Source organism: Salvelinus fontinalis, chromosome 21, assembly GCF_029448725.1.
Source record: "Salvelinus fontinalis isolate EN_2023a chromosome 21, ASM2944872v1, whole genome shotgun sequence".
Lineage (NCBI taxonomy): Eukaryota > Metazoa > Chordata > Actinopteri > Salmoniformes > Salmonidae > Salvelinus > Salvelinus fontinalis.
This window is the reverse complement of record NC_074685.1, coordinates 3,568,160-3,582,786: the sequence shown is the minus strand read 5'-3', so window position 1 is coordinate 3,582,786 and position 14,627 is coordinate 3,568,160. Positions and strand designations below refer to the sequence as shown.

Genomic DNA, 14,627 nt, shown 5'->3' with positions numbered 1-14,627 from the left:
GAATGCTGCCCCCTACCCTAGAGAAGTTAATGAGGCTCAGAGGGTGAGTTGTAGTGTGGGTTGACCCTTATAGTGGGCTGTAGAGTGGGTTGACCCTTATAGTGGGTTGTAGTGGGGGTTAATGAGGCTCAGAGTGTGGGTGGTAGAGTAGGTTGACCATTATAGAGGTTGGTAGTGGGGGTTAATGAGGCTCAGAGTGTGGGTGGTAGAGTGGGTTGACCATTATAGAGGTTGGTAGTGGGGGTTAATGAGGCTCAGAGTGTGGGTGGTAGTGTGGGGTGACCCTTATAGAGGGTGGTAGTGGGGGTTGACCCTTATAGAGGGTGGTAGTGGGGGTTGACCCTTATAGAGGGTGGTAGTGGGGGTTGACCCTTATAGAGGGTGGTAGTGGGGGTTGACCCTTATAGAGGGTGGTAGTGTGGGTTAACCCTTATAGAGGGTGGTAGTGTGGGTTGACCCTTATAGAGGGTGGTAGTGTGGGTTGACCCTTATAGAGGGTGGTAGTGGGGGTTGACCCTTATAGAGGGTGGTAGTGGGGGTTAACCCTTATAGAGGGTGGTAGTGGGGGTTGACCCTTATAGAGGGTGGTAGTGTGGGTTGACCCTTATAGAGGGTGGTAGTGTGGGTTGACCCTTATAGAGGGTGGTAGTGGGGGTTGACCCTTATAGAGGGTGGTAGTGTGGGTTAACCCTTATAGAGGGTGGTAGTGTGGGTTGACCCTTATAGAGGGTGGTAGTGTGGGTTGACCCTTATAGAGGGTGGTAGTGTGGGTTGACCCTTATAGAGGGTGGTAGTGGGGGTTAACCCTTATAGAGGGTGGTAGTGGGGGTTGACCCTTATAGAGGGTGGTAGTGTGGGTTGACCCTTATAGTGGGTTGTAGTGTGGGTTGACCCTTATAGAGGGTTGTAGTGGGGGTTAACCTCTCTTGGGTACGTTAGACGTTAGCATCCCACCTCTTCAACAGCCAGTGAAACTGCTTGGCACCAAATTCAAATACAGAAATACTCATTATAAAAATTCAGAAAACAAAACATATTTTACATACTGTAGGTTTAAAGATGAACTTCTTGTGAATACAACCACGGTGTCAGATTTAGAAATGTTTTCCGGCGATTTCCTTACGATTATGAGAACATAGGCCACTAGACAAATCATTATAAACTGTAGCCAGCCAGGTAGAACAGTTACACAATTTAGAAATAGAGATCAAATGAATCCCTTACCTTTGATGATCTACATATGGTTGCACTAAGCAGACATTCATTTACTCAATAAATGTTATTTATGTTCGATAAAGTCTCTTTATACCCGTTTTCTTCAGTAATCCACAGGCTCAAACAAAGTAAAAATGGAAAGACAAAAAAATCCCAACTGTATCCGTAAAGTTCATAGAAACATGTCAAACGATGTTTAAATTCAATCCTCAGGTTGTTTTTAGCCTAAATAATCGATAATATTTCAACCGGACAATGATGTCGTCAATATAAAATGTAAACAAGAAACGCTATCTCTCGGTCGCGCGCAGGAAAAAGCTCTGTGACACGGCAGGGTCCACTCATTCAGACTGCTCTTACTTCTTCATTTTTCAGAAAACAAGCCTGAAACATTTTCTGAAGACTGTTGACATCTAGTGGAAGGAATAGGAACTGCAGTTTGAGTCCTAAGTCAATGGATACTGTAATGGCATTGAATAGAAAACTACAAAACCCCCCCAAAAACTACTTCCTGAATGGATTTTTCTCAGGTTTTCGCCTGCCAAATCAGTTCTGTTATACTCACAGACACTATTTTAACAGTTTTGGAAACTTTAGAGTGTTTTCTATCCAAAATCTACCAGTTATATGCATATCATATATTCTGGGCCCGAGATGTAGGCAGTTTAATTTGGGCATTCTATTCATCCAAAATTCCGAATGCTGCCCCCTACCCTAGAGAAGTTAATGAGGCTCAGAGGGTGAGTTGTAGTGTGGGTTGACCCTTATAGTGGGCTGTAGAGTGGGTTGACCCTTATAGTGGGCTGTAGAGTGGGTTGACCCTTATAGAGGGTGGTAGTGGGGGTTGACCCTTATAGAGGGTGGTAGTGTGGGTTGACCCTTATAGAGGGTGGTAGTGGGGGTTGACCCTTATAGAGGGTGGTAGTGGGGGTTAACCCTTATAGAGGGTGGTAGTGGGGGTTAATGAGGCTCAGAGTGTGGGTGGTAGAGTAGGTTGACCATTATAGAGGTTGGTAGTGGGGGTTAATGAGGCTCAGAGTGTGGGTGGTAGAGTGGGTTGACCATTATAGAGGTTGGTAGTGGGGGTTAATGAGGCTCAGAGTGTGGGTGGTAGTGGGGGTGACCCTTATAGTGGGTTGTAGTGGGGGTTGACCCTTATAGAGGGTGGTAGTGTGGGTTGACCCTTATAGAGGGTGGTAGTGGGGGTTGACCCTTATAGAGGGTGGTAGTGGGGGTTGACCCTTATAGAGGGTGGTAGTGGGGGTTGACCCTTATAGAGGGTGGTAGTGGGGGTTGACCCTTATAGAGGGTGGTAGTGTGGGTTAACCCTTATAGAGGGTGGTAGTGTGGGTTGACCCTTATAGAGGGTGGTAGTGTGGGTTGACCCTTATAGAGGGTGGTAGTGGGGGTTGACCCTTATAGAGGGTGGTAGTGGGGGTTAACCCTTATAGAGGGTGGTAGTGGGGGTTGACCCTTATAGAGGGTGGTAGTGTGGGTTGACCCTTATAGAGGGTGGTAGTGTGGGTTGACCCTTATAGAGGGTGGTAGTGGGGGTTGACCCTTATAGAGGGTGGTAGTGGGGGTTGACCCTTATAGAGGGTGGTAGTGGGGGTTAACCCTTATAGAGGGTGGTAGTGGGGGATAATGAGGCTCATGGAGAGATATCCTTTCAGACAACAACGTTCAGAGGACCCAGTGGTTCTCTAAATGATTATTCGAATGTGAAATATTGTCTGTACAACATTAATGAGGTTGCTAGGAGACCACCTGCTGAGAGAGGGTGTCAGTGAGTTTTCCGAGGCATGGTGAAGTGTAGCCCCAAACTCAGACAGAGAGAGAGAGAGACAGCCAGAGAGACAGCCAGAGAGACAGACAGACAGACAGACAGACAGACAGACAGACAGACAGAGAGACACAGACAGACAGACAGACAGAGAGACACAGAGAGAGACACAGACAGACACAGACAGACACAGAGACAGACAGAGAGACACATATAATCAGAGACAAGGTTTTGATTCTTACAGGACGGTGACGTCGAAGTCTGTGGGTATGGAGGTGGGGTGCTGAAGGTGCCAGCTACAGTAGAAACCTTTAGGGTAGGTGTTGGATCGACACGTCACCGTGGGTTCCCTAGGGGAGGCTGGAGAGACAGGCACAAGACGGGATGGTGAGGATTTCGTTCTTTCTCAGGTGAGAAAATACAGAGAGAAAAGGGACCCTTTACACTACTCTGACCCCCAGTCCCCTTTACACTACTCTGACCCCCAGTCCCCTTTACACTACTCTGACCCCCAGTCCCCTTTACACTACTCTGACCCCCAGTCCCCTTTACACTACTCTGACCCCCAGTCCTCTTTACACTACTCTGACCCCCAGTCCCCTTTACACTACTCTGACCCCCAGTCCCCTTTACACTACTCTGACCCCCAGTCCCCTTTACACTACTCTGACCCCCAGTCCCCTTTACACTACTCTAAACACCCAGTCCCCTTCCTACTACTCTGACCCCCAGTCCCCTTTACACTACTCTGACCCCCAGTCCCCTTTACACTACTCTGACCCCCAGTCCCCTTTACACTACTCTGACCCCCAGTCCCCTTTACACTACTCTGACCCCCAGTCCCCTTCCTACTACTCTGACCCCCAGTCCCCTTTACACTACTCTGACCCCCAGTCCCCTTTACACTACTCTGACCCCCAGTCCCCTTTATACTACTCTGACCCCCAGTCCCCTTTACACTACTCTGACCCCCAGTCCCCTTTATACTACTCTGACCCCCAGTCCCCTTTACACTACTCTGACCCCAGTCCCCTTTACACTACTCTGACCCCCAGTCCCCTTTACACTACTCTGACCCCCAGTCCCCTTCCTACTACTCTGACCCCCAGTCCCCTTTACACTACTCTGACCCCCAGTCCCCTTTACACTACTCTGACCCCCAGTCCCCTTTATACTACTCTGACCCCCAGTCCCCTTTACACTACTCTGACCCCCAGTCCCCTTTATACTACTCTGACCCCCAGTCCCCTTTACACTACTCTGACCCCAGTCCCCTTTACACTACTCTGACCCCCAGTCCCCTTTACACTACTCTGACCCCCAGTCCCCTTCCTACTACTCTGACCCCCAGTCCCCTTTATACTACTCTGACCCCCAGTCCCCTTTACACTACTCTGACCCCCAGTCCCCTTTACACTACTCTGACCCCCAGTCCCCTTTACACTACTCTGAACCCCCAGTCCCCTTTACACTACTCTGACCCCCAGTCCCCTTTACACTACTCTGACCCCCAGTCCCCTTCCTACTACTCTGACCCCCAGTCCCCTTTACACTACTCTGACCCCCAGTCCCCTTTGCACTACTCTGACCCCCAGTCCCATTCCTACTACTCTGACCCCCAGACCCCTTTACACTACTCTGACCCCCAGTCCCCTTTACACCACTCTGACCCCCAGTCCCCATCCTACTACTCTGACCCCCAGTCCCCTTCACACTACTCTGACCCCCAGTCCCCTTCCTACTACTCTGACCCCCAGTCCCCTTTACACTACTCTGACCCCCAGTCCCCTTCACACTACTCTGACCCCCAGTCCCCTTCCTACTACTCTGACCCCCAGTCCCCTTTACACTACTCTGACCCCCAGTCCCCTTTACACTACTCTGACCCCCAGTCCCCTTCCTACTACTCTGACCCCCAGACCCCTTTACACTACTCTGACACCCAGTCCCCTTTACACCACTCTGACCCCCAGTCCCCATCCTACTACTCTGACCCCCAGTCCCCTTTACACTACTCTGACCCCCAGTCCCCATCCTACAACTCTGACCCCCAGTCCCCTTTACACTACTCTGACCCCCAGTCCCCATCCTACTACTCTGACCCCCAGTCCCCTTTACACTACTCTGACCCCCAGTCCCCTTTACACTACTCTGACCCCCAGTCCCCTTTACACTACTCTGACCCCCAGTCTCCTTTACACTACTCTGACCCCCAGTCCCCTTTACACTACTCTGACCCCCAGTCCCCTTTACACTACTCTGACCCCCAGTCCCCTTTACACCACTCTGACCCCCAGTCCCCTTTACACTACTCTGACCCCCAGTCCCCTTCCTACTACTCTGACCCCCAGTCCCCTTTACACTACTCTGACCCCCAGTCCCCTTTACACTACTCTGACCCCAAGTCCCCTTTACACTACTCTGACCCCCAGTCCCCTTTACACTACTCTGACCCCCAGTCCCCTTTACACTACTCTGACCCCCAGTCCCCTTTACACTACTCTGACCCCCAGTCCCCTTCCTACTACTCTTACCCCCAGTCCCCTTTACACTACTCTGACCCCCAGTCCCCTTTACACTACTCTGACCCCCAGTCCCCTTTACACTACTCTGACCCCCAGTCCCCTTCCTACTACTCTGACCCCCAGTCCCCTTTACACTACTCTGACCCCCAGTCCCCTTTACACTACTCTGACCCCAGTCCCCTTCCTACTACTCTGACCCCCAGTCCCCTTCCTACTACTCTGACCCCCAGTCCCCTTCACACTACTCTGACCCCCAGTCCCCTTTACACTACTCTGACCCCCAGTCCCCTTTACACTACTCTGACCCCCAGTCCCCTTTACACAACTCTGACCCCCAGTCCCCTTTACACTACTCTGACCCCCAGTCCCCTTTGCACTACTCTGACCCCCAGTCCCCTTTACACTACTCTGACCCCCAGTCCCCTTTACACTACTCTGACCCCCAGTCCCCTTTACACTACTCTGACCCCCAGTCCCCTTTACACTACTCTGACCCCCAGTCCCCTTTACACTACTCTGACCCCCAGTCCCCTTTACACTACTCTGACCCCCAGTCCCCTTTACACTACTCTGACCCCCAGTCCCCTTTACACTACTCTGACCCCCAGTCCCCTTTACACTACTCTGACCCCCAGTCCCCTTCACACTACTCTGACCCCCAGTCCCCTTTACACTACTCTGACCCCCAGTCCCCTTCACACTACTCTGACCCCCAGTCCCCTTTACACTACTCTGACCCCCAGTCCCCTTTACACTACTCTGACCCCCAGTCCCCTTTACACTACTCTGACCCCCAGTCCCCTTTACACTACTCTGACCCCCAGTCCCCTTTACACTACTCTGACCCCCAGTCCCCTTTACACTACTCTGACCCCCAGTCCCCTTTACACTACTCTGACCCCCAGTCCCCTTTACACTACTCTGACCCTCAGTCCCCTTTACACTACTCTGACCCCCAGTCCCCTTCCTACTACTCTAAACCCCCAGTCCCCTTCCTACTACTCTGACCCCCAGTCCCCTTTACACTACTCTGACCCCCAGTCCCCTTTACACTACTCTGACCCCCAGTCCCCTTTACACTACTCTGACCCCCAGTCCCCTTTACACTACTCTAAACCCCCAGTCCCCTTTACACTACTCTGACCCCCAGTCCCCTTTACACTACTCTGACCCCCAGTCCCCTTTACACTACTCTGACCCCCAGTCCCCTTCCTACTACTCTGACCCCCAGTCCCCTTTACACTACTCTGACCCCCAGTCCCCTTTACACTACTCTGACCCCCAGTCCCCTTTATACTACTCTGACCCCCAGTCCCCTTTACACTACTCTGACCCCCAGTCCCCTTTATACTACTCTGACCCCCAGTCCCCTTTACACTACTCTGACCCCAGTCCCCTTTACACTACTCTGACCCCCAGTCCCCTTTACACTACTCTGACCCCCAGTCCCCTTCCTACTACTCTGACCCCCAGTCCCCTTTATACTACTCTGACCCCCAGTCCCCTTTACACTACTCTGACCCCCAGTCCCCTTTACACTACTCTGACCCCCAGTCCCCTTTACACTACTCTGACCCCCAGTCCCCTTCCTACTACTCTGACCCCCAGTCCCCTTTACACTACTCTGACCCCCAGTCCCCTTTACACTACTCTGACCCCCAGTCCCCTTCCTACTACTCTGACCCCCAGACCCCTTTACACTACTCTGACCCCCAGTCCCCTTTACACCACTCTGACCCCCAGTCCCCATCCTACTACTCTGACCCCCAGTCCCCTTCACACTACTCTGACCCCCAGTCCCCTTCCTACTACTCTGACCCCCAGTCCCCTTTACACTACTCTGACCCCCAATCCCCTTCACACTACTCTGACCCCCAGTCCCCTTCCTACTACTCTGACCCCCAGTCCCCTTTACACTACTCTGACCCCCAGTCCCCTTTACACTACTCTGACCCCCAGTCCCCTTTACACTACTCTGACCCCCAGTCCCCTTTACACTACTCTGACCCCAGTCCCCTTTACACTACTCTGACCCCCAGTCCCCTTTACACTACTCTGACCCTCAGTCCCCTTTACACTACTCTGACCCCCAGTCCCCTTCCTACTACTCTGACCCCCAGTCCCCTTCACACTACTCTGACCCCCAGTCCCCTTTACACTACTCTGACCCCCAGTCCCCTTTACACTACTCTGACCCCCAGTCCTCTTTACACTACTCTGACCCCCAGTCCCCTTTACACTACTCTGACCCCCAGTCCCCTTTACACTACTCTGACCCCCAGTCCCCTTTACACTACTCTGACCCCCAGTCCCCTTTACACTACTCTGACACCCCAGTCCCCTTTACACTACTCTGACCCCCAGTCCCCTTTACACTACTCTGACCCCCAGTCCCCTTTACACTACTCTGACCCCCAGTCCCCTTTACACTACTCTGACCCCCAGTCCCCTTTACACTACTCTGACCCCCAGTCCCCTTTACACTACTCTGACCCCCAGTCCCCTTCACACTACTCTGACACCCAGTCTCCTTCACACTACTCTGACCCCCAGTCCCCTTTACACTACTCTGACCCCCAGTCCCCTTTACACTACTCTGACCCCCAGTCCCCTTTACACTACTCTGACCCCCAGTCCCCTTTACACTACTCTGACCCCCAGTCCCCTTTACACTACTCTGACCCCCAGTCCCCTTTACACTACTCTGACCCCCAGTCCCCTTTACACTACTCTGACCCCCAGTCCCCTTTACACTACTCTGACCCCCAGTCCCCTTCCTACTTCTCTGACCCCCAGTCCCCTTCCTACTACTCTGACCCCCAGTCACCTTCACACTACTCTGACCCCCAGTCCCCTTCACACTACTCTGACCCCCAGTCCCCTTTACACTACTCTGACCCCCAGTCCCCTTTACACTACTCTGACCCCCAGTCCCCTTTACACTACTCTGACCCCCAGTCCCCTTTACACTACTCTGACCCCCAGTCCCCTTTACACTACTCTGACCCCCAGTCCCCTTCCTACTACTCTGACCCCCAGTCCCCTTTACACTACTCTGACCCCCAGTCCCCTTCCTACTACTCTGACCCCCAGTCCCCTTTACACTACTCTGACCCCCAGTCCCCTTTACACTACTCTGACCCCCAGTCCCATTTACACTATTCTGACCCCCAGTCCCCTTTACACTACTCTGACCCCCAGTCCCCTTTACACTACTCTGACCCCCAGTCCCCTTCCTACTACTCTGACCCCCAGTCCCCTTTACACTACTCTGACCCCCAGTCCCCTTTACACTACTCTGACCCCCAGTCCCCTTCCTACTACTCTGACCCCCAGTCCCCTTCCTACTACTCTGACCCCCAGTCCCCTTCACACTACTCTGACCCCCAGTCCCCTTTACACTACTCTGACCCCCAGTCCCCTTTACACTACTCTGACCCCCAGTCCCCTTTACACTACTCTGACCCCCAGTCCCCTTTACACTACTCTGACCCCCAGTCCCCTTCCTACTACTCTGACCCCCAGTCCCCTTTACACTACTCTGACCCCCAGTCCCCTTTACACTACTCTGACCCCCAGTCCCCTTTACACTACTCTGACCCCCAGTCCTCTTTACACTACTCTGACCCCCAGTCCCCTTTACACTACTCTGACCCCCAGTCCCCTTTACACTACTCTGACCCCCAGTCCTCTTTACACTACTCTGACCCCCAGTCCCCTTTACACTACTCTGACCCCCAGTCCCCTTCACACTACTCTGACCCCCAGTCCCCTTTACACTACTCTGACCCCCAGTCCCCTTCCTACTACTCTGACCCCCAGTCCCCTTTACACTACTCTGACCCCCAGTCCCCTTTACACTACTCTGACCCCCAGTCCCCTTCCTACTACTCTGACCCCCAGTCCCCTTTACACTACTCTGACCCCCAGTCCCCTTTACACTACTCTGACCCCCAGTCCCCTTCCTACTACTCTGACCCCCAGTCCCCTTTACACTACTCTGACCCCCAGTCCCCTTTGCACTACTCTGACCCCCAGTCCCCTTTACACTACTCTGACCCCCAGTACCCTTTACACTACTCTGACCCCCAGTCCCCTTTACACTACTCTGACCCCCAGTCCCCTTTACGCTACTCTGACCCCCAGTCCCCTTTACACTACTCTGACCCCCAGTCCCCTTTACACTCCTCTGACCCCAGTCCCATTTACACTACTCTGACCCCCAGTACCCATTTACACTACTCTGACCCCCAGTCCCCTTTACACTACTCTGACCCCCAGTCCCCTTTACACTACTCTGACCCCCAGTCCCCTTTACACTACTCTGACCCCCAGTCCCCTTTACACTACTCTGACCCCCAGTCCCCTTCACACTACTCTGACCCCCAGTCCCCTTCCTACTACTCTGACCCCCAGTCCCCTTTACACTACTCTGACCCCCAATCCCCTTTACACTACTCTGACCCCCAGTCCCCTTTACACTACTCTGACCCCCAGTCCCCTTCACACTACTCTGACCCCCAGTCCCCTTTACACTACTCTGAACCCCAGTCTCCTTCCTACTACTCTGACCCCCAGTCCCCTTTACACTACTCTGACCCCCAGTCCCCTTTACACTACTCTGACCCCCAGTCCCCTTCCTACTACTCTGACCCCCAGTCCCCTTTACACTACTCTGACCCCCAGTCCCCTTTACACTACTCTGCCCCCCAGTCCCCCTTACACTACTCTGCCCCCCAGTCCCCTTTACACTACTCTGATCCCCAGTCCCCTTTACACTACTCTGACCCCCAGTCCCCTTTACACTACTCTGACCCCCAGTCCCCTTTACACTACTCTGACCCCCAGTCTCCTTTACACTACTCTGACCCCCAGTCCCCTTTACACTACTCTGACCCCCAGTCCCCTTTACACTACTCTGACCCCCAGTCCCCTTTACACTACTCTGACCCCCAGTCCCCTTCCTACTACTCTGACCCCCAGTCCCCTTTACACTACTCTGACCCCCAGTCCCCTTTACACTACTCTGACCCCCAGTCTCCTTCCTACTACTCTGACCCCCAGTCCCCTTTACACTACTCTGACCCCCAGTCCCCTTTACACTACTCTGACCCCCAGTCTCCTTCCTACTACTCTGACCCCCAGTCCCCTTTACACTACTCTGACCCCCAGTCCCCTTTACACTACTCTGACCCCCAGTCCCCTTCCTACTACTCTGACCCCCAGTCCCATTTACACTACTCTGACCCCCAGTCCCCTTTACACTTCTCTGACCCCCAGTCCCCTTTACACTACTCTGACCCCCAGTCCCCTTTACACTACTCTGACCCCCAGTCCCCTTTACACTACTCTGACCCCCAGTCCCCTTTACACTACTCTGACCCCCAGTCCCCTTTACACTACTCTGACCCCCAGTCCCCTTCACACTACTTTGACCCCCAGTCCCCTTCCTACTACTCTGACCCCCAGTCCCCTTTACACTACTCTGACCCCCAGTCCCCTTCCTACTACTCTGACCCCCAGTCCCCTTCACACTACTCTGACCCCCAGTCCCCTTTACACTACTCTGACCCCCAGTCCCCTTTACACTACTCTGACCCCCAGTCCCCTTTACACTACTCTGACCCCCAGTCCCCTTCCTACTACTCTGACCCCCAGTCCCCTTTACACTACTCTGACCCCCAGTCCCCTTTACACTACTCTGACCCCCAGTCCCCTTTACACTACTCTGACCCCCAGTCCCCTTTACACTACTCTGACCCCCAGTCCCCTTTACACTACTCTGACCCCCAGTCCCCTTTACACTACTCTGACCCCCAGTCCCCTTTACACTACTCTGACCCCCAGTCCCCTTTACACTACTCTGACCCCCAGTCCCCTTTACACTACTCTGACCCCCAGTCCCCTTTACACTACTCTGACCCCCAGTCCCCTTTACACTACTCTGACCCCCAGTCCCCTTTACGCTACTCTGACCCCCAGTCCCCTTTACACTACTCTGACCCCCAGTCCCCTTTACACTCCTCTGACCCCAGTCCCATTTAGACTACTCTGACCCCCAGTACCCATTTACACTACTCTGACCCCCAGTCCCCTTTACACTACTCTGACCCCCAGTCCCCTTTACACTACTCTGACCCCCAGTCCCCTTTACACTACTCTGACCCCCAGTCCCCTTTACACTACTCTGACCCCCAGTCCCCTTCACACTACTCTGACCCCCAGTCCCCTTCCTACTACTCTGACCCCCAGTCCCCTTTACACTACTCTGACCCCCAATCCCCTTTACACTACTCTGACCCCCAGTCCCCTTTACACTACTCTGACCCCCAGTCCCCTTCACACTACTCTGACCCCCAGTCCCCTTTACACTACTCTGAACCCCAGTCTCCTTCCTACTACTCTGACCCCCAGTCCCCTTTACACTACTCTGACCCCCAGTCCCCTTTACACTACTCTGACCCCCAGTCCCCTTCCTACTACTCTGACCCCCAGTCCCCTTTACACTACTCTGACCCCCAGTCCCCTTTACACTACTCTGCCCCCCAGTCCCCCTTACACTACTCTGCCCCCCAGTCCCCTTTACACTACTCTGATCCCCAGTCCCCTTTACACTACTCTGACCCCCAGTCCCCTTTACACTACTCTGACCCCCAGTCCCCTTTACACTACTCTGACCCCCAGTCTCCTTTACACTACTCTGACCCCCAGTCCCATTTACACTACTCTGACCCCCAGTCCCCTTTACACTACTCTGACCCCCAGTCCCCTTTACACTACTCTGACCCCCAGTCCCCTTCCTACTACTCTGACCCCCAGTCCCCTTTACACTACTCTGACCCCCAGTCCCCTTTACACTACTCTGACCCCCAGTCTCCTTCCTACTACTCTGACCCCCAGTCCCCTTTACACTACTCTGACCCCCAGTCCCCTTTACACTACTCTGACCCCCAGTCTCCTTCCTACTACTCTGACCCCCAGTCCCCTTTACACTACTCTGACCCCCAGTCCCCTTTACACTACTCTGACCCCCAGTCCCCTTCCTACTACTCTGACCCCCAGTCCCATTTACACTACTCTGACCCCCAGTCCCCTTTACACTTCTCTGACCCCCAGTCCCCTTTACACTACTCTGACCCCCAGTCCCCTTTACACTACTCTGACCCCCAGTCCCCTTTACACTACTCTGACCCCCAGTCCCCTTTACACTACTCTGACCCCCAGTCCCCTTTACACTACTCTGACCCCCAGTCCCCTTCACACTACTTTGACCCCCAGTCCCCTTCCTACTACTCTGACCCCCAGTCCCCTTTACACTACTCTGACCCCCAGTCCCCTTCCTACTACTCTGACCCCCAGTCCCCTTCACACTACTCTGACCCCCAGTCCCCTTTACACTACTCTGACCCCCAGTCCCCTTTACACTACTCTGACCCCCAGTCCCCTTTACACTACTCTGACCCCCAGTCCCCTTCCTACTACTCTGACCCCCAGTCCCCTTTACACTACTCTGACCCCCAGTCCCCTTTACACTACTCTGACCCCCAGTCCCCTTTACACTACTCTGACCCCCAGTCCCCTTTACACTACTCTGACCCCCAGTCCCCTTTACACTACTCTGACCCCCAGTCCCCTTTACACTACTCTGACCCCCAGTCCCCTTTACACTACTCTGACCCCCAGTCCCCTTTACACTACTCTGACCCCCAGTCCCCTTTACACTACTCTGACCCCCAGTCCCCTTTACACTACTCTTACCCCCAGTCCCCTTTACACTACTCTGACCCCCAGTCCCCTTCCTACTACTCTGACCCCCATTCCCCTTTACACTACTCTGACCCCCAGTCCCCTTTACACTACTCTGACCCCCAGTCCCCTTTACACTACTCTGACCCCCAGTCCCCTTTACACTACTCTGACCCCCAGTCCCCTTTACACTACTCTGACCCCCAGTCTCCTTCCTACTACTCTGACCCCCAGTCCCCTTTACACTACTCTGACCCCCAGTCCCCTTCACACTACTCTGACCCCCAGTCCCCTTTACACTACTCTGACCCCCAGTCCCCTTCCTACTACTCTGACCCCCAGTCCCCTTTACACTACTCTGACCCCCAGACCCCTTTACACTACTCTGACCCCCAGTCCCCTTTACACCACTCTGACCCCCAGTCCCCTTTACACTACTCTGACCCCCAGTCCCCTTCCTACTACTCTGACCCCCAGTCCCCTTTACACTACTCTGACCCCCAGTCCCCTTTACACTACTCTGACCCCAAGTCCCCTTTACACCACTCTGACCGCCAGTCCCCTTTACACTACTCTGACCCCCAGTCCCCTTTACACTACTCTGACCCCCAGTCCCCTTTACACTACTCTGACCCCCAGTCCCCTTTACACTACTCTGACCCCCAGTCCCCTTTACACTACTCTGACCCCCAGTCCCCTTTACACTACTCTGACCCCCAGTCCCCTTCACACTACTCTGACCCCCAGTCCCCTTTACACTACTCTGACCCCCAGTCCCCTTTACACTACTCTGACCCCCAGTCCCCTTTACACTACTCTGACCCCCAGTCCCCTTTACACTACTCTGACCCCCAGTCCCCTTCACACTACTCTGACCCCCAGTCCCCTTTACACTACTACTACCATCCTACTACTACTGTAACCTCAACTATCTGTATCAACACTGCAGAACCCTACTGTCTATATACTGTCCACTTCACAGAGTCTGCCTCCTAATCAGAAGGAGGAGGAGAGGAAGAGGAAGAGGAAGAGGGAGAGGGAGAGGGAGAGGGAGAGGGAGAGGGAGAGGGAGAGGGAGAGGGAGAGGGAGAGGAGGAGAGGAGAGGAGAGGAGAGGAGAGGAGAGGAGAGTGGATTATCCTATTGGAATGTAACGCTGTACGGCCAATGCTGATGTGCATGAAATTGTTTTACTATTACTAATTGTCATACTATAGATAATTTAGCAGTTCGAAATTGAACTTTAGTAGTCAATTAGGTATCAACATAGAAATATATATATTTAAAAGAAAAAAAATACTGCAATAGCCCAGGAAAACATTCAGAAATGGCAAAAAAGACAATCAAAAAATAAGTCTT

At 53.4% G+C, this 14,627-nt stretch overlaps 1 protein-coding gene across 1 annotated transcript in view; it reads right to left on the bottom strand.

Moving 5' to 3' along the window:
• LOC129818055 (ciliary neurotrophic factor receptor subunit alpha-like) overlaps positions 1-14,627 on the bottom strand; it is a 358,244-nt gene that overhangs the window by 36,810 nt on the left and 306,807 nt on the right. Inside the window, exon 4 of the mRNA XM_055873591.1 lies at positions 3,241-3,358. Within this exon, the coding sequence (XP_055729566.1) occupies positions 3,241-3,358 (118 nt within the window). The remainder of the gene's footprint in view (positions 1-3,240; positions 3,359-14,627) is intronic.